Raw genomic sequence first — 18,160 nt, 5'->3', positions numbered from 1 at the left:
CTCAATTTATGGCCTTGAATCTGAGACATTTGTCCAACTCTTAACTCCAAATAAACAACCATCTCAGGAGACAGAAAGTTCTGTTGCTCCTTTGTGTGGATGTGTGCCTCCCGTGTGAAGAGAGCAGCACCGATCCAGCATTACTGGGCAAGGGCTAGCAACACAAAACTACCCAACCAATTTGGCACTAATTGTCAATCTGAAACACAGAGGCCACAGGGGTAGCTGATGGCAAATGGAAAAATCTCACACTGGTGCAGCAAAGGAAGCTCTACTGAGATTGCAACTGAGGCGCATTATTGGAGCAGAGTGCAAAGAGAGCTTTACTCTGTATCTAACCCCCTGCACCTGCCCTGGGAGTGTTTGATGGGACAGTGTAGAGAGAGCTTTACTCTGTATCTAACCCCCTGTACCTGCCCTGGGAGAGTTTGATGGGACAGTGTAGAGGGAGCTTTACTCTGTATCTAACCCCCTGTACCTGCCCTGGGAGAGTTTGATGGGACAGTGTAGAGGGAGCTTTACTCTGTATCTAACACCCGTGCTGTACCAGCCCTGGGAGTGTTTTATGGGACAGTGTAGAGGGAGCTTTACTCTGTATCTAACCCGTGCGGTACCTGCCCTGGGCGTGTTTGATGGGACAGTGTAGAGGGAGCTTTACTCTGTATCTAACCCGTGCTGTACCTGCCCTGGGCGTGTTTGATGAGACAGTGTAGAGGGAGCTTTACTCTGTATCTAACCCCCTGTACCTGCCCTGGGCGTGTTTGATGGGACAGTGTAGAGGGAGCTTTACTCTGTATCTAACCCCCTGTATCTGCCCTGGGCGTGTTTGATGGGATAGTGTAGAGGGAGCTTTACTCTGTATCTAACCCATGCTGTACCTGCCCTGGGCATGTTTGATGGGACAGTGTAGAGGGAACTTTACTCTGTATCTAACCCGTGCTGTACCTGCCTCTGGTTTGATGCTGCTACTGGGTGACTGAAATGGAAAGCATTCCAGTTACCAACTCTAACATGCCCCTTTTGAGGAGCAGAAACATTTTTTGTGTGATCGAGGATAAATTGTTTCCTATGTAATCTTCACTAATTGCCTATGGGTGGCATATATTCATAAGAAAAATATGATAACATGTTTAAAGCATGTTTTTATTGAGTTGAAAGGTCATTAAAGCATACAATACCAATAGAGTCAAGAATCCATCCCACAGTGCCATCGCCTCCACACACCAAGACACGGATATTCGGCACATCGTGAAAGAATTTCAGCCTGCAAGAGAGGGAAGCATTATCAAGATTCCAAACTGAGCAACAGAGCCCTCCTGTTGACCCACTGGCTTTTCAATTGCTTCAACAGTTTGGGTCGACTTCACACTCTGATCTTCTGCGGATCCTCAGCCTAAAATGGCGACTAGGCCCGAAGCCTTGAGTCTGCAGAATCCTCCCCCACTCCCTGTAAATACTATCCCGCCAATCAGTCTCTGGCTGCAGGTTTAAGGTGGAGGAACTTCTCGTGTGCGCCCTAGCTCGCGTTGAACACACCTCCCAAACATCTCCCTGGTGTCTGGAGTAGTAATGGAGACTGTGTGAGAAACGGGAGTTCGACTTATTAAAGGGCCTAACAAAGGGGCCTTGCATTGAATTCCTCAGTGCTTCCGACACAACACGGGTAGATAGGGCTTGCTCACAGTGGGAGGAAGGCGAACTGAATCCAACACTAAGGGGTCGAAATTCGGTTTGTTACGCCACCCGTTAGTGCTGGGGAGGGGCGGTTCACGGGCGGCTAAGTGCTTACCGTCACGGTGGAGCGGGTTCCTCGCCTCCCGAAAACTTCAGTTGGTGCGGTGGGGGCGGCTCGCCAAGAGGTAGCGCTCGCTGCGCGCTCGGCCGCCACCCACGTGGTGACGTCATCGAGCGTGCTACGCCCCCTTGGCGCGCGGCTGCGCGATTCGGCCGGTTCGGCGGCCTTACCGGCAGGCGTTTGGGAAAGCTGTCGGGACATCGGGGGGGGGGGGGGGGGGGATCCCGGGGCGGTATTGTCCGGGGATCAAGGGAAGTTATTAACTGAAATATTTTCAGCGTACATTTATTAATGGCGCCAGTGGGGAAGTGTGGGTGTGGGTGAACGACATTTTCGAAAACTTTTTTGTTTGAACAGTTTTATCCGCCCGGATGCTGACAGCCTACCGTCGGGGAATTGAGGCGGCCTCCTGCATTACCGCGCTGTTGCTGGCCGAGGACCCAGTGTGCTACGTCTCTTTTAGCGCTGCTCCCTCACCTTTGGGGAAAAATACTGAATTTGGCAGTTTGTGGCGAAAAATCACCCTTCGGGCGGCGTTAACACCTCACAAACGGCGGTGCCAAATGTCGACCCCTAGGCGTACCTGAGACAGTGGGGAATCACCAATCCAGAGTGTGGCTCAGAGAGTGGAGAAAGCCCCAGGCTGTCCTGAGGGAACGGTGTCCCACAGGTGTCAAACACAGGGTTCAGAGGGCACATGTTACCATTAATGTCAAGCCCAGCAGTTACATTTCCGAGATGCTGCTTTCTCTGCCCGTGAGGAGGCAGCGCTGAAGAGGAGTGTTACGCTGCTCTCGAAATATCGTGGCGTTGTATTGTGAATGATTGGGGTCAGCACGGTTACTGAATCAACCTACCAAACAAGCTTCCCTTGTTGCGCCATTATTATTTTGGTGTTCATATTTTAACTTTCCACAGAAAACAGCCGTTGAAAATGAGGACCCAACAAGGACCTCTGAACATTGGATGTATTTACAGAGAATGAGGTGTCAGAGTGACTCTAAAGTGGACACAGGAGGTGACTGTTGCTGCTGCGATCGAGCGATTGGAACAGTAAAGATTTGTTCAGTATTGAAGTGTCAAGCAGGCAGTGCGAGCCTTCTGCTGCGCGGAGAGCTTTTTCCGATGGCCGATGGAATATTTTATTGATTGTCAAGGATTCGGTTGCACTTTAAATAATGTGCGCGCAAAGATTACTGAGTGCGGAAGTCCATGATTCCGTTCCACCTCCATTAGTGCAGTCGAATGCCGATACGGGCACATCCTGGACGCCCTGTGGAGGGGGAGGGGCGGAGAGGGTTGTGGGAGAGGACGATGCAATGCCGCACAGCCACAAGAGGGCGCAATCTGCAAGCCCGGCTTAAAGGTTCAGGAGCTGCAGCTCATTGGTCCCTTTTATAAGAGGGCCGGTTTAAAAAAAAAGCACACAGAGCCATTTCTGGGGTTTCCCAGGTCATGCCCCCCAGGCTGGAAATCCCCATGAGCCCTGCATCAGTCGCTCCAGTGACCCGGGTGCCCATACCTTGCTGGCATCCGCGTCGCTTGGGGCAAAGGAGGCGGGGCAGTGGGAATTCTGGTGAATGACAACGCCCTGCCTGCCCCGCCTCCTTCCTGATGTCAGACCAGGGGGGAGAGGAGGAGAATTTCTTTAACGCGGCGAGATGTTGCGACCTGGAAGGGCGGTGGAAGCCGATTAAACAGCGACTTTCAAAAGGCAGTTGGATAAATACTGGAAAAGGAAACGTTTGCTGGGCTACGGGGCAGGAGCGAGGGGGGGGGAGGTGGGGGGGGGGGGGGAATGAATTGGATCGCTGTACCAACGAGCCGGCGCAGGCACGATGGGCCGAATGGCCTCCTTCTGTGCCGTAGGATTCATACTAATCCTCATGTGCTAGCCAGGCAGTGACACTGTGGCACAGGTCCGTGAAAGATTGTGTGGAATAATGACACAAAGCTAAAGTGTCGGGTTGCACACTGTAAAACTTGCTATTCCAAGTCCTCAAACAGTGGCGGCACATGGATCCAGACAATTTTTGGTTAAAACATACACACAACTGCCATTATTCCTTTGACATCACATATTACACTTAGCGACAGCAATAGTTACATGCTCCATCCCCTTTTTGCTCGGGTGCAAAGGAAAGAACTTTTCGAAGATATCACGGATATGTACGCGAGAGTATGACGCCCTCCATCTCAAAGGCACGTGTGAATTAGAACTTCCAGCAGCATGTGAAAAAATGTTTCCGGAGTCAGGGAGTGTGTTTACTGGAGCAGGTGATCAGTCTTACCATAAGGAGCTCTGCTGGGAGGCAATGGTTTGAACACGGGCCGCCAGGTTTTTTTTGCAAAAAGCAGAAGAGTGCGCCTTTAAGGAGTTGGCCTTCTGGGTAGTTCTGCGTAGCCAATCAGGATAAAAAGCATGGCAGCGTTGGGAACGTGTTGCGGTTTTCAGCTCGTTAAGGCGCCTCGTTAACGGTTTAACTGTTTAATTGCCGCCACAGTCCCGTTGTCTGTTCAGTTGTGCGCCCGCTTTAGCGCGTCCAAACCCAGCCCAAAGAGTAACATTGCGCTTTGCAGAGTGCGAGTTCCAGCTCACCAGAGATTGGCAGCACCCCATCCACCACCTTCAACACTCACTCCCTCCACCACCGGCGCACCGTGGCTGCAGTGTCCACCATCTACAAGATGCACTGCAGCAACTCACCAAGGCTTCTCTGGCAGCACCTCCCAAACCCACGAGCTCTACCACCTAGAAGGACAAGGGCAGCAGGCGCATGGGAACACCACCACCTCCACGTTCCCCTCCCAGTCACACACCATCCTGACTTGGAAATATATCGGCCGTTCCTTCATCGTCGCTGGGTCACAATCCTGGAACTCCCTCCCTAACAGCACTGTGGGAGCACCTTCACCACACGGACTGCAGCGGTTCAAGAAGGCGGCTCACCACCACCTTCTCGAGGGCAATTAGGGGATGGGCAATAAATGCCGGCCTTGCCAGCGACGGCCACATCCCAGGAATGAATTTTTAAAAAAAGGAAAGCACAGTTTCCCCAGAAACAGTGCACACAAGAAATTTGAATCACAAGACAGAACAAGAGTTTCATGGAGAAAGTTGATAGACATTTAGGGTCAAGGTTAGGGTTAGGGGAGGAATCAATGAGATGCACTAAATGGAGAGAGTTGTCTCCTAACCCAAATCACTGATGTGGATTTTCGCAGGCTCTGGGAATTGTTCTGCAAAAGTGTAGCCCAGCATACGATGCAATGTGTGGTACAAGTAGCATTCACGTCAAAAAGCTGCTTCTACATTCACTGACTATGTGGGCATTGGCTGAGAACAGGATTGGGCCTACCCTCTCCTCCGTAATAGCCTACTACGCAGGCTCACACATGAGGAAACAGCTATGTGGGCGAGGCACCGGCAGTGCCTGTGGAACTGGACCCAAGCGAGGAGCCAGGGCCCTCAGACGGGGAGGGGAGGGCGGATTGGATCAAACCGGAAGGTGTCACGGTGAGCCTGGCGCGGGTCTGACATGTACTGTGATCGTGACCTCACCGTGGCCCTCCTGGCCGCAGCCACCTCAATCAAATGCTGTTGCCGTGCCGATGACATCGTCGGGCCGCGGCGTGAACATTTAAGCTAGGCCCCCGCAATGTCCACAGTCTGTGCAAAACACTATTGGCACTGGCTGAACATTGCACTTTGAGACTTGGTTCGGGATGCAGTGACCTGTGAAGGAGAGCCCTGCGCCATCCCTTGGTGTGACTGTCAGAAGCTCGCCGCTGTTTAGGGCTGGCCCCCGGTTTTTATCGGAGCTCCAGGGCACGCCCAAGGGGGCCATCAGCCGGTCCAGGCAGCGGGCGGTCGAGGGGGTCGTTCAGCCCGACTGCCCGCCTCTCTTCCGCGGTTACATCCGAGCCAGGGTGTCCTTAGAGATGGAGCACGCGGTGTCCACCAGTACGCTCGCGGCCTTCCGCGAGAGGTGGGCGCCGGAGGGACTGGAGTGCATCATCACCCCCGGCAACCAAATTTTAATTAGATTTAAGTTTATTGGCAAAAGATAATTTGATTAATGTGTCGGTTTTAGTGCCCCCTTCCCCCCTTTAATCAGGAGGCACTTGTATTAAAGTTTGCCATCGAATTTACCCCTTTAATAAGGGGGCATTTGATTTATAGGTGCAATTAAAATAGTTGTACAGGACGACAGAATGTGCCAGTGGCTCAGTGAACACAGGGCTCTATTTTCATTTTCTCCAGCCAGAGGACGAGTGATGCCTGTGGGACAAGTGTTGGTACCTTCGGGAGCGGGGGGCAAATATCAGAAAATACATCACAACACTGAGGACGGAATGGCCTTTTAACCCACGGATCCTGCTCCTACTCCAAACATTTTCTTCAATCGTGGGGCATCCCTTTCATCTCCCGGAGGAACTTTCGATGAAACGCCAAACGTAATAAAGCAAAATGCGACACTTATCCAGCCTCACGCCTCCCGCTGTCCCACTGTGACTGGTTACCCTCCACAGGTGACGACCCCTGGCTCACTGGGGCCTGCAAGGCCTTTGGCCGTCTCGGCCTGTGTCTAGCTCCACACACCCTGCATTTGGGGACCTCCAGCTGACCAGCCCCCCAGAGAAATGGCCCAAACAGCTGAAAACGCAATCACGGCAGAGGGTCACGGGGAACCCGGCAGAAATCTTTACTCTCGTCGCCGAACAGGGTACGTGCTGTAACATGGAGCTCCACCTCGTGGACTACTGCGCCACCTGGTGGGTGACTGTGGTAATGCAACTGCTCGCGTAAATAACATTCCTGTGTAATGGAGCCACCTTGTATGTGTGTGTTTGTGATGTCGTACGGAAGATATTGCATTTGCCAAGCTTCTTTTTTTTAGTGAGGGTGTTACTTGACACCCCATCAAGCTGCTTCACAGGGATATAGCACCTTAATCCCTTGAAGCACGAGGCAGACTTCATTCAGTGACTGAGAACTAAGCAGTAAAAACACGCTACAAATTAGAAACAGCAAATTCTCCACCTGATTGCCAAAACGTGACATCGGTCCATTGAGACTCTCAGGCATCAACAGTTATACTGTGTCATACTTGTTATACTCACTCAAGGATATAAGAGATTGGAAAATATTCACTTTGTGTTTTGCAGGGACCTTTCCCGCGCAATGACTGCCATTCAATTAAATCGGATCAGTGCTTTCATTTAGCCTTACCCTGGTTTCGGACCATCTTTGGCCAGGTTGAACACTTGTCTTGGATTTAGAAGGTACTGGAACTTTCTTAAGACCCTGTAAACATACAGTGACAGAATATTAGCACCCTGTAGCTACCGTGTTATAGAAACATAGGTGCAGGAGTAGGCCATTCGGCCCTTCGAGCCTGCACCACCATTCAATATGATCATGGCTGATCATGCAACCTCAGTACCCCATTCCTGCTTTCTCTCCATATCCCTTGATCCCCTTAGCTGTAAGGGCCACATCTAACTCCCTTTTGAATATATCTAACGAACTGGCCCCAACAACTCTCTGTGGTAGAGAATTCCACAGGTTCACCACTCTCTGAGTGAAGAAGTTTCTCCTCATCTCGGTCCTAAATGGCTTACCCCTTATCCTTAGACTGTGACCCCTGGTTCTGGACTTCCCCAACATCGGGAACATTCTTCCTGCATCTAACCTGTCCCGTCCCGTCAGAATGTTATATGTTTCTATCAGATCTCCAGAATCCGCATGGGGATGGGTTTCAATAACACTGTCCACTCAACGGGTCTTTGTGGACAAGCCAGCCAATGAGCTGCGGGGGCCCCTGTGTGCGCTTTTTGTGGAGTCCCTGATTCACTGAATCGTTTGGACACATAGGACCCAGAATTGAGAACTGATGAAAATCTGCTTGTTTGGTTTTCCCATTTCTGTTTTTTTTCCCCTATTTCTTGTGGGAGGATGATGCCTCTATAAATGGAAGAAAGACTTGCATTTCTATAGCGCCTTTCATTACCTCAGGAAGTCCCAAAGCGCTTCACAGCCAATGAAGTACTTTTGGAGTGCAGTCACTGTTGTAATGAGGGAAATGCAGCAGCCAATTTGTGCACAGCAAGCTCCCACAAACAGCAATGTGATAATGAGCAGATAAACTGTTTTAGTGATGTTGGTTGAGGGATAAATATTGGTCGGGACACCGGGGAGAACTCCCCAGCTCTTCTTTGAATAGTGCCCCATCGGAGCAGGCCGGGGAGTGGAAGGAGCAGAGTGGCGGCCTAGCCCAGCAGGCTGAGCGACCCCCGGCCTGCGAGCACCATGGGAGCAGGCCGGGGAGCAGAAGGAGCAGAGTGGCGGCCTAGCCCAGCAGGCTGAGCGGCCCCCGGCCTGCGAGCACCATGGGAGCAGGCTGGGGAGCAGAAGGAGCAGCGTGGTGACATACCACTCCAGGGAGCAGCACGTGCTGGAGCAGGGGAGCAACGGCAGTGAAGAGGGACGTCACCAAGATCCAGGTCGGTGATTGGAGCGAGGGCAGGTACTGCAGGAGCGGCGAGGTCAGGGCGAAGGAGCGGCGAGAGTTTGTAGAGGGACGTGACCGGGGCCCAGGAGAGGCGAGAGTTCGGGGCCCGGAAGAGGCGAGTGCCCAAGGGCAGCACGGGCCCAGCCCACACTGCGATATGTGTGCACACTAGGTCCGTGCAGCAGAGCTGATCTCCAGTGGTCCTGGTTAACCCTTGCCACTGGACCAAGACCGAGCTCTGTCAAGCCCGTGTGGTGGCTGGTGTGCAACGGTCACCCCACGTTAAAAAAATCCACCCACAGGCATCTTCCACCCTTCAGGATGTAGTTCGGGATCCGGAATATCAGGTCCTTCATTGAAACACCTGTGAACTTTCTGACGTGGAAGCAAGTCATCCTTGACTCGAGGGACTGTCTATGATGATGATAGGATCTGTTACAACTGCGAGAGTAGATGGGGCCTTGGTTTAACATCTCATCTGAAAGACAGCGCCTTGTACTGTGTTGCACTAGAGTATCCGCCTAGAGGTGTACTGGTTTGAATAGGCATAATAAGCTTGTGTTAATATAAAATATATATTTACACTTGAAAGATTGGTACTGCAGTGGTTATAAGGACTATACAAGGTTAGGCTAGAGTTTAAGAGACATTACCTCATTAGCCATCCATGGGAAGAGATAAGAAATATTATTGCTACATAGTAAATCATTTACAAATACAGAGGGGGGAAATGGTTTGAATAGGCTTGTGTGATGAATGTACTGGGAAGAGATAAGGCTCGAGAACAAATGGGCAATTATGTGTGGAATGTCTGCAATAAACAAGATATCAAAGGCATGCACAACAAATGGTAACAGCTAATATTAACACCAGATGCTAGCAGCTGTATCAACAGCATACACAGACACTGCGATGAGATATTGCACCGACGAGATTAAACCCATAAAAGACCAAATACACTGGAGCTCCTGGGGGACCGCCCATCGAGTCTTGCTGGGGCTTGCATCAGCAGGCAAGGCAACGCAACTTCCTGAAGGAGTCCTCAGTATGTGAGTTTAATACCTATACCTCATGTGCATGTAAGGCTTTAGGGTGGAAATTCGCTCACACCTCAGTTGGGGCGGTGTCCCGGGCGGGACGTCAAATTTTGCGCCGGGAAATGGTTTGCATCTCCAGCCGCAAAATTCATCGGCTGGGCCCTGAGTGTGTGGCGGAGCGCTAAGGGAGACGTTCCACACCTCTGTTGGGGCGCTAAGCCGGATGAACAAGGGAAAGTCTTGAGCTAAACAGCCGGCCTGGGAGCGCCACAACAGAGGCCTCGGTGGAGGGGGGAAACACCAATACATAGCTCACACCACCACAACATAAATCATTAAGCAACCACACTTACCTCAGGTTGGCATTCCTTCCCTCACTGCAGCCGCTACAGCTCGGACCGCCCGCTTTCCCAGGCGGTCCCACTAGGAGGCGCTAAGGGTTGGGCGGACACCAAAAATCAAGCCGGCGTCACAACCGGGGGCGTTGCCCACCGACTTGCCTCTCCCGGCCGGGACTGCTCCGCGCCCCCCGCAAACCCCGCACCGAATGTCCCGGCGGGGCGCTGGAAGTTGGCCGCACGGGCGCAAGTGCTCTCTGCCGCCATTGCCAACCCTCCAGGGCGCTAACAGGGGCGGCAGTAGACCGAATTTCCACCCTGAGTCATCTCATTGACTTGACTTAATAAAGAGTTTTACCCAGATATTTCAGTGTTCCCAAGTCCTCCAGGCCAGGGCCAAGATCACCCCAACCTCTGTCGTCGAGCTACAGGGCGATGCCTGCGTCTGCGCACATTCAGACGCTGAACTCCAGGATATAGTCGACGTATTTACTGAGGCGTACGAAAGCATGGGCCTTACGCTTAACATCCGTAAGGCAAAGGTCCTCCACCAGCCTGTCCTCGCCGCACAGCACTGCCCCCCAGTCATCAAGATCCACGGCGCGGCCCTCGACAACGTGGACCATTTCCCATATCTCGGGAGCCTCTTATCAACAAGAGCAGACATTGACGACGAGATTCATCACCGCCTCCAGTGCGCCAGTGCAGCCTTCTGCTGCCTGAGGAAAAGAGTGTTTGAAGACCAGGCCCTCAAATCTACCACCAAGCTCATGGTCTGCAGGGCTGTAGTAATACCCGCCCTCCTGTAAGGATCAGAGGCATGGACCATGTACAGAAGGCACCTCAAGTCGCTGGAGATATACCACCAACGATGTCTCCGCAAGATCCTACAAATCCCCTGGGAGGACAGACGCACCAACATCAGTGTCCTCAACCAGGCCAACATCCCCAGCATTGAAGCACTGACCACACTCGATCAACTTCGCTGGGCAGGCCACATAGTTCGCATGCCTGACACGAGACTCCCAAAGCAAGTACTCTACTCGGAAATTGTCCATGGCAAACGAGCCAAAGGAAACGTTACAAGGACACCCTTAAAGCCTCCCTGATAAAGTGCAACATCCCCACTGACACCTGGGAGACCCTGGCCAAAGACTGCCCTAGGTGGAGAAAGTGCATCCGGGAGGGCGCTGAGCACCTCGAGTCTCATCGCCGCGAGCATGAAAAGGTCAGGCGCAGGCAGCGGAAGGAGTGGGCAGCAAATCAGTCCCACCACCCCTCCCCCTTCCCCCAACGAATGTCTGTCCCACCTGTGACAGGGTCTGTGGCTCTCGTATTGGACTGTTCAGCCACCAAAGGACTCACTTCAGGAGTGGAAGCAAGTCTTCCTCGATTCCGAGGGACTGCCTATGATGATGATGACAATATCTGATAATACTTCCATGTAAAGGCAATAGGGATGCATAACTACCCTATTAAACCCAACACAGTCGAGATGTTGTGCTCAACTGTCTGGAGTGGCATCTGAACCTACAACCTTTGGAATCGAAGGCGAGAGTACTGTCACTGATCCACAACCCACTGTGACTTGTTTTCTTCCCATTCGGGCACTGAATATGAATAGATGCTTTTGGTAATGATCTGGTACTATTCAAACACCAAGACTAGAAATGAACTAGTTTTTGTAGTTAATGAAAGACCTCTATGAATGTAGACACTTTTTAGCTGAGAGTGTTGTCTGAATTTACTCGATTCAAAAGCCGGCCATTCAAAACGGCGGTGGCAGTGACCTTCCTGCAGACACAGGCGCGAGACGTGAATTAGTTGGTAGAAGAGGCAGAAAAACGTGCAGTCCTGACACACCGTGAACACTGCCTGTGGGGATAAATGCCACACCTTCCAGTCAGCTTTGGAGCGGGGGTGGGGGGGGGGGGTGAATTTGGTCTTTGACAATTGCGCGGAACAAGCTCATGGAGAATCAGCAGCTCGCTTCCTGATCGTCAATTCCAACGGACGCGGGTCTAAAGCGGGCAATAGTTTCACGCTCGCGGCGAAGACCAACTTCACCCCCCCCATTGGCTTTCTGGTTTCCCACTAAATTTGAACATCGACTGAGCCGTGGAGGATGACATCAATGCCAATCTTGGAACAAGAAACAAGGCAGTGACTCAACAGACAGCAAAGAAACAGTCATGGTGGGGGCCGGGTCGGGGGGGGGAGAGGTGAATTTTAACTCCCAGTGGAAACCGGGCGGAACATAAGAACATAACGTAAGAAATCGGAGCAGGAGTTAAAAGCTAGCGGCTCTTTTTCCCGCTCCAATACCGCCCCGCGGTGATATTAACGTCAGGCGGTGAATGTCTGCTAATCAGGGTCCTGTCATGAGACACAATCCGGAGGCCATTTTAACGGCGGACTGGATGCAACATCTAGCCGTGGTCGCTCCGACCAGCTGGTGCAGGGGGGGGGCACGACCGATTGTCCTCCCAATAGTGGCGGAGGGAGGACCAGTTCATGGACATTCGTGCACCCCGGGATAGCCCACCAGCTCTGGGTAGGTAGGTGGGTCGAGTTGTGGGTGGGGTGGGAGCCTCCATTCTTGGGGGGCTTGGCGGGAGGACCGGGGTATTTTGGTGAAGCTCCGAAAGAGCATTCCTGTTCCTCCCAGCCCCACAAAAACAAATAAAGAGCTACCCTCAGCCCGAAGGTAATGCATTTGGGGAGGGCTAACAAGGCAATGGAATACACATTAAATAGTAGGACACTGAGAAGCGTAGAGGAACAAAGGGACCTTGGAGTGCAGGTCCACAGATCCCTGAAGGTAGCAGGCCAGGTAGATAAGGTGGCTAAGAAGGTATATCGATACTTGCCTTTATTAGCCGAGGCATAGAATACAAGAGCAGGGAGGTTATGCTTGAACTGCATAAAACACTGGTTAGGCCGCAGCTGGAGTACTGCGTGCAGTTCTGGTCACCACATTACAGGAAGGATGTGATTGCACTAGAGAGGGTACAGAGGAGATTTACGAGGATGTTGCCTGGACTGGGGAATTTTAGCTATGATGAAAGATTGGATAGGCTGGGGTTGTTTTCTTTGGAACGGAGGAGGCTGAGGGGAGACCTTATTGAAGTGTATGACATTATGAGGGGCCTGGATAGAGTGGATAGAAAGGGCCTATTTCCCTTAGCAGAGGGGTCAACAACCAGGGGCTATAGATTTAAAGTAATTGGTCGGGGGTTTAGAGGGGATTTGAGGGGAAATTTCTTCACCCAGAGGGCGGTGGGGTCTGGAACTCACAGCCTGAAAGGGTGGTAGAGGCAGAAACCCTCACCACATTTAAAAAGTACTTAGATGTGCACCTGAAGTGCTGTAACCCACAGAACTACGGACCGAGAGCTGTATTAATGCTTGGGGGTCACCAGACACCAGAGGGCGCCGCGGTCGGAGGTCATCGGGCTGTACGCATATGGCATGTGTGCTTGGTCACCTGTATATATCACCTGTTTTTGTCACGCTGGCACTCTCGGGCTGGAATAAAGATGGATCTGGTTGCACCTGAGTGAGTTTACAGTAACCAGACTCTTGAGTCATTACAATTGGCGATGAGGTAATTTAAGAACCTTCGCATGCACAATGGGCATGGTTGGAATCCTGGAGAGATTCGTGGAGGGCGAGGATTGGGAGGATTTTGTCAACCACCTGTGGCCAATGGCATGGAGGCAGAGGCCTACGCAATTAAGCGCAGGGCAGTTCTCCTCACTGTTTGTGGTCCGAAAATCTACGGCCTCATGAAGAGTCTTCTCTCGCCTGTATGTCCGGTGGTAAAAGGGTACGAGGAATTGTGTACGTTGGTGGGTAACCATTTGAAGCCAAAAGAGGGGATCATCATATCACTCTACCATTTCTACACGCATGTTCATGCTGAGGGCCAGGACGTGTTGGGATTTGTCACCGACCTGCGACGGCTTGCTGAGCTGTGTAAGTTCGGGAACATGCTGGAAGACATGCTGCGTGATGTCTTCGTGATAGGCATCAGCCATGATGTGATCCTCAGGAAGCTGTTGGCTGCAGAGACGCTAGATTTGAAAAAGGCCATCGCGACTGCTCAGGCTTGCATGATGACCGATGATAATCTGAGGCAGATATCATCAATGAGTCAGAGTTCCACGGCAAGTACTGTAAACAAGATGGCATTGTCTTCGGGCAGAGCTGTTTACGTGAAACTTGCCGCTGCTCAGAGCCCGCCAACTGGTTCGATCCAGATTTCACCCTGTTGGCGTTGTGGGGGCAATCATCGGCCTCATTAGTGTCGGTTTAGACAATACTCAAGTAATAGCTGTTCGAAAGTGGAGCATCTTCACAGGATGTGTCCACAACAGAGCAAGCATGGTGCGGCTCACCACGTGGTTGATGAGGACCAGTTCAGTGATGGTCCAGATACGCAACCCGAGGAGGCAGTGAATGGACTGTATTCGTTCCTGAGCAAGAGCTAGCCGATAGTCGTTAATGTGAAGCTGAATGGCGTGCCTGTATCAATGGAGCTGGACACGGGTGTGAGTCAGTCGATAATGAGCCAAAGGACATTCGACAAGCTGTGGGACACTAAGGCTGTGAAACCGAAGCTGAGTCCAGTCAATGTCAGGTTGCGTACTTACACTAAGGGACTCACCGGTGCTCGGCAGTGCAGCAATCGAGGTGTCAAATGTCTGTGTGGTTCATGAGCTACCATTATGGATCGTCCCAGGTAATGGTCCAACACTGTTCGGCAGGAATTGGCTCGAGAAAATCAAGCTGAACTGGAATGCTGTCAAGATGTTGTCTTCGGTGGATGATACTTCGTGTGCTCAAGTATTGAAAACATTTCCTTCTTTGCTTGAACCGGGCGTTGGTAATTTTACAGGAACCAAGGTGCAGATTCACCTGGACTCCAATGCAAGGCCTGTCTATTATAAAGCTCGGTCTGTTCCGTACATGATGAGGGAGCAGGTTGAAATTGAGTTCGACAGATTCCAGCGTGAAGGGATCATATCACCGGTCGAATTTAACGAGCAGGTTAGTCCCATTTTTCCTATGTTGAAGAGTGATGGCACTGTCAGGATTTGTGGATACTACAAGGTTATGATTAACCGATTTTCGAAACAGGATCAGTATCCGTTACCGAGGACTGATGACCTGTTCGCCATGCTAGCTGGTGGAAAGTGTTCATGAAACTGGATCTAACGTCGGCGTATATGACCCAGGAATTTGTTGACACTTCGAAGAAACTCACCTGCTTCAACACCCATAAAGGACTGTTCGTCTACAACAGGTGTTCTTTTGGGATTCGTTCGGCTACAGCCATATTTCAGAGGAATATGGAGCGTTTACTGAAGTCCGTTCCTAGAACTGTCGTGTTTCAAGATGACATTCTGGTCACAGGTCACAACACTGCTGAACATCTGAACAATCTTGAAGAAGTCCTACAGCGTCTGGACAAAATGGGACTCAGGCTGAAACGGTCGAAGTGTGTATTTATGGCACCTGAAGTCGAATTCCTGGGGAGGAAGATTGCTGCTGATGGCATCAGGCCCACTGATTCGAAAACCAAGGCCATCAAAAATGCACCCAGGCCTCAGAATGTGACAGAGCTGCGTTCGTTCCTTGGGCTACACAACTACTTCGGTAATTTCTTACCCAGATTGAGCACTTTACTAGAGCCACTGCATGTGTTACTAAGAAAAGGCGACAACTGGGTCTGAGGTACGTCTCAAGATAGAGCCTTTGAGAAAGTCAAGAATCTGCTTTGTTCAAACAAGTTGCTTGTTCATTATGATCCGTGTAAGCGTCTTGTATTGGCCTGTGATGCTTCATCGTATGGGGTTGGCTGCGTACACCAACAAGCAAATGAATCGGGCAAGCTACAATCTGTTGTGTGTATGCTTCGAGAAGGCCGTCTAAATCGGGAAGAGCTTACAGTATGGTAGAGAAAGAAGCTTTGGCCTGTGTGTATGGGGTAAAAAAAATACACCAGTATCTGTTTGGTCTTCGTTTTGAACTAGAAACGGTTCACAAGCCACTCATTTCATTGTTTGCGGAAAACAATTAATACCAATGCATCGTCCCGCATTCAAAGGTGGGCGCTGACATTATCTACCTATGATTACGTGATCCGTCATAGACCTGGTACTGAGAATTGTGCCGATGCACTGAGTCGTCTGCCCTTACCCACAACTGAGATGGAGACGCCTCAACCTGCAGATCTATTGTTAGTAATGGATGGGTTTGAGAGTGAAGGAACCCCTGTCACTGCTCAACAAGTTAGGATCTGGACCAGCCATGACCCTATTTTATCGGTTGTGAAACGGTGTGTACTCACTGGTGATTGGTCTGCCATACCTATGGAGATGCGTGAGGAGACCAAACCCTACAACCGCCGCAAGGATGAGCTGTCCATTCAGTCAGACTGTTTACTGTGGGGTAATCGTGTAATCATGCCTAAGAAAGGTGGAGAAAAATTTATATGTGAACTTCATAGCACTCATCCTGGTATTGTCATGATGAAGTCCATTGCTAGGTCTCATGTATGGTGGCCTGGAATTGACTCTGATCTGGAATCATGCATGCATCAGTGCAATACTTGCATGCAGCTAAGTAATGTACCAGCGGAATCTCCGCTGAGTCTTTGGTCGTGGCCATCCAAACCATGGTCGAGGATCCACATTGACTTTGCGGGCCCGTTCCTAGGAAAGATGTTTTTTGTCATAGTAGATGCACATTCTAAGTGGATAGAGTGTGTTATTATGTCATCCAGCATGTCTACAGCTACCATTGAGAGCCTTCGCATCATGTTTGCTACTCACGGTTTGCCTGACATTGTTGTGAGCGACAACGGATCTTGCTTCACAAGTCTTGAGTTCCAGGAGTTCATGAAACTCAATGGCATCAGACATGTGAGATCAGCTCCATTCAAGCCTGCTTCTAATGGTCAAGTAGAGCGTGCCGTTCAAACGATCAAGCAAAGTATGAAACGTGTAACTCAGGGCTCACTGCAGAGACGGTTGTCATGTATATTGCTCAGTTACAGGTCAAAACCTCTTACGCTTACTGGGGTTCCTCCTGCTGAACTACTGATGAAGAGAAATCTCAAGACCAGGCTTTCTCTTGTTCATCTTGATTTGAATGATCGTGTTGAAAACAGATGTCAAAGTCAGCAATGGTGTCATGATCGTGTTGCCGTGCCACGTGACATCTCAGTCAACGATCCAGTTTATGTACTGAACTATGGTCAAGGTCCAAAGTGGATCGCCGGCACTGTTACAGCCAAGGAGGGTAACAGAATGTTTATTGTCGTGCTCAAGAATGGGCAAACATGCAGGAAACACCTTGCCCAGGTTAAACCGCAGCACACGGATGAACCGGAACCGAGTGAGGAAAATGCAGTTAGTGACCAACCAACCATTGTTCACTCATCAGTGTACTCTGCTGACATTACTGACTCTGAACCTTCAGTCTCTGATGTGGTCAGGACCACTCCCATCAGATCGGCTACTCAGCCGTCAGTCTCAACGGACTCAGAACGCTCGCCCAGAGCCAAAGTTGAACTGAGACGATCAACTTGTGAGAGGAAAGCCCCAGACCGTCTCAATTTGTAAAAAGACTAAAAGGGGTTGTTGTTATGTTTTAATGCTTGGGGGGGTCACCAGACACCAGAGGGCGCCGTGGTCGGAGGTCTTCATGTGCACATGTGGCATGTGTGCTTGGTCACCTGTATATAAGCTGGGTGTCTTTGTCACGCTGGCACTCTCAGGCTGGAATAAAGATGGATCAGGTTGCACCTGAGTGAGTTTATAGTAACCAGACTCTTGAGTCATTACAAGCTGGAAAGTGGGATTAGGGCGGATAGCTCTTTGTCGGCCGGCACGGACATGATGGGCCGAAATGGCCTCCTCTGTGCTGTAAATTTCTATGATTGTATGATTCTGTGATTCTATGATTCTACCTTCGAGGCTGGTCTTTGGCCGAGCTCACTCGAGCGCACAGTGCACACATTCCACTCAGTTGGGTCCTAAAATAGCAATTGGAGGCTCTAGGTACATCTGGCCACCCTTGAGAAGATAGTGCAGGCCACATCGCTGATGGGAAGGGAAGCGGTAAGTCAGTCTCCACCATTTTCCGGTGCGCGACCAGGAATTTCAATGCCTCTGCTGTGGGGGCACAGTCTCAGAAGGGGCCGCCCATTTAAAACTGAGATGAGGAGGAATTTTTTCTCTCAGAGGGTCGTAAGTCTGTGGAATTCTCTGCCCCAGAGAGCTGTGGAGGCTGGGTCATTGAATATAATTAAGGCGAAGAGAGACAGATTTTTGAGCGATAAGGAAGTCAAGGGTTATGGGGAGCGGGCGGGGAAGTGGAGCTGAGTCCATGATCAGATCAGCCATGATCTTATTGAATGGCGGAGCGGGCTCGAGGGGCCAAATGGTCTACTCCTGCTCCGATTTC

The 18,160-nt window shown here is 50.9% G+C and overlaps 1 protein-coding gene across 2 annotated transcripts in view; it reads right to left on the bottom strand.

Moving 5' to 3' along the window:
- The window catches only part of LOC139241254 (diacylglycerol kinase beta-like), a 50,576-nt gene that overhangs the window by 20,127 nt on the left and 12,289 nt on the right, over window positions 1-18,160 (bottom strand). For both annotated transcript variants that reach the window (XR_011588832.1, XM_070869906.1), the window contains exons 7-8: window positions 7,029-7,103; window positions 1,179-1,264 (exon numbers count right to left, since the gene is read on the bottom strand). Coding sequence is in view for 1 of the 2 variants with exons in the window: in XM_070869906.1 (XP_070726007.1) it covers window positions 1,179-1,264; window positions 7,029-7,103 (161 nt within the window). In the remaining variant the exon portion in view is untranslated. The remainder of the gene's footprint in view (window positions 1-1,178; window positions 1,265-7,028; window positions 7,104-18,160) is intronic.

Source organism: Pristiophorus japonicus, unplaced genomic scaffold (genome assembly GCF_044704955.1).
Source record: "Pristiophorus japonicus isolate sPriJap1 unplaced genomic scaffold, sPriJap1.hap1 HAP1_SCAFFOLD_1005, whole genome shotgun sequence".
Classification (NCBI taxonomy): domain Eukaryota; kingdom Metazoa; phylum Chordata; class Chondrichthyes; family Pristiophoridae; genus Pristiophorus; species Pristiophorus japonicus.
This window is presented reverse-complemented; position numbering and strand designations above follow the sequence as displayed.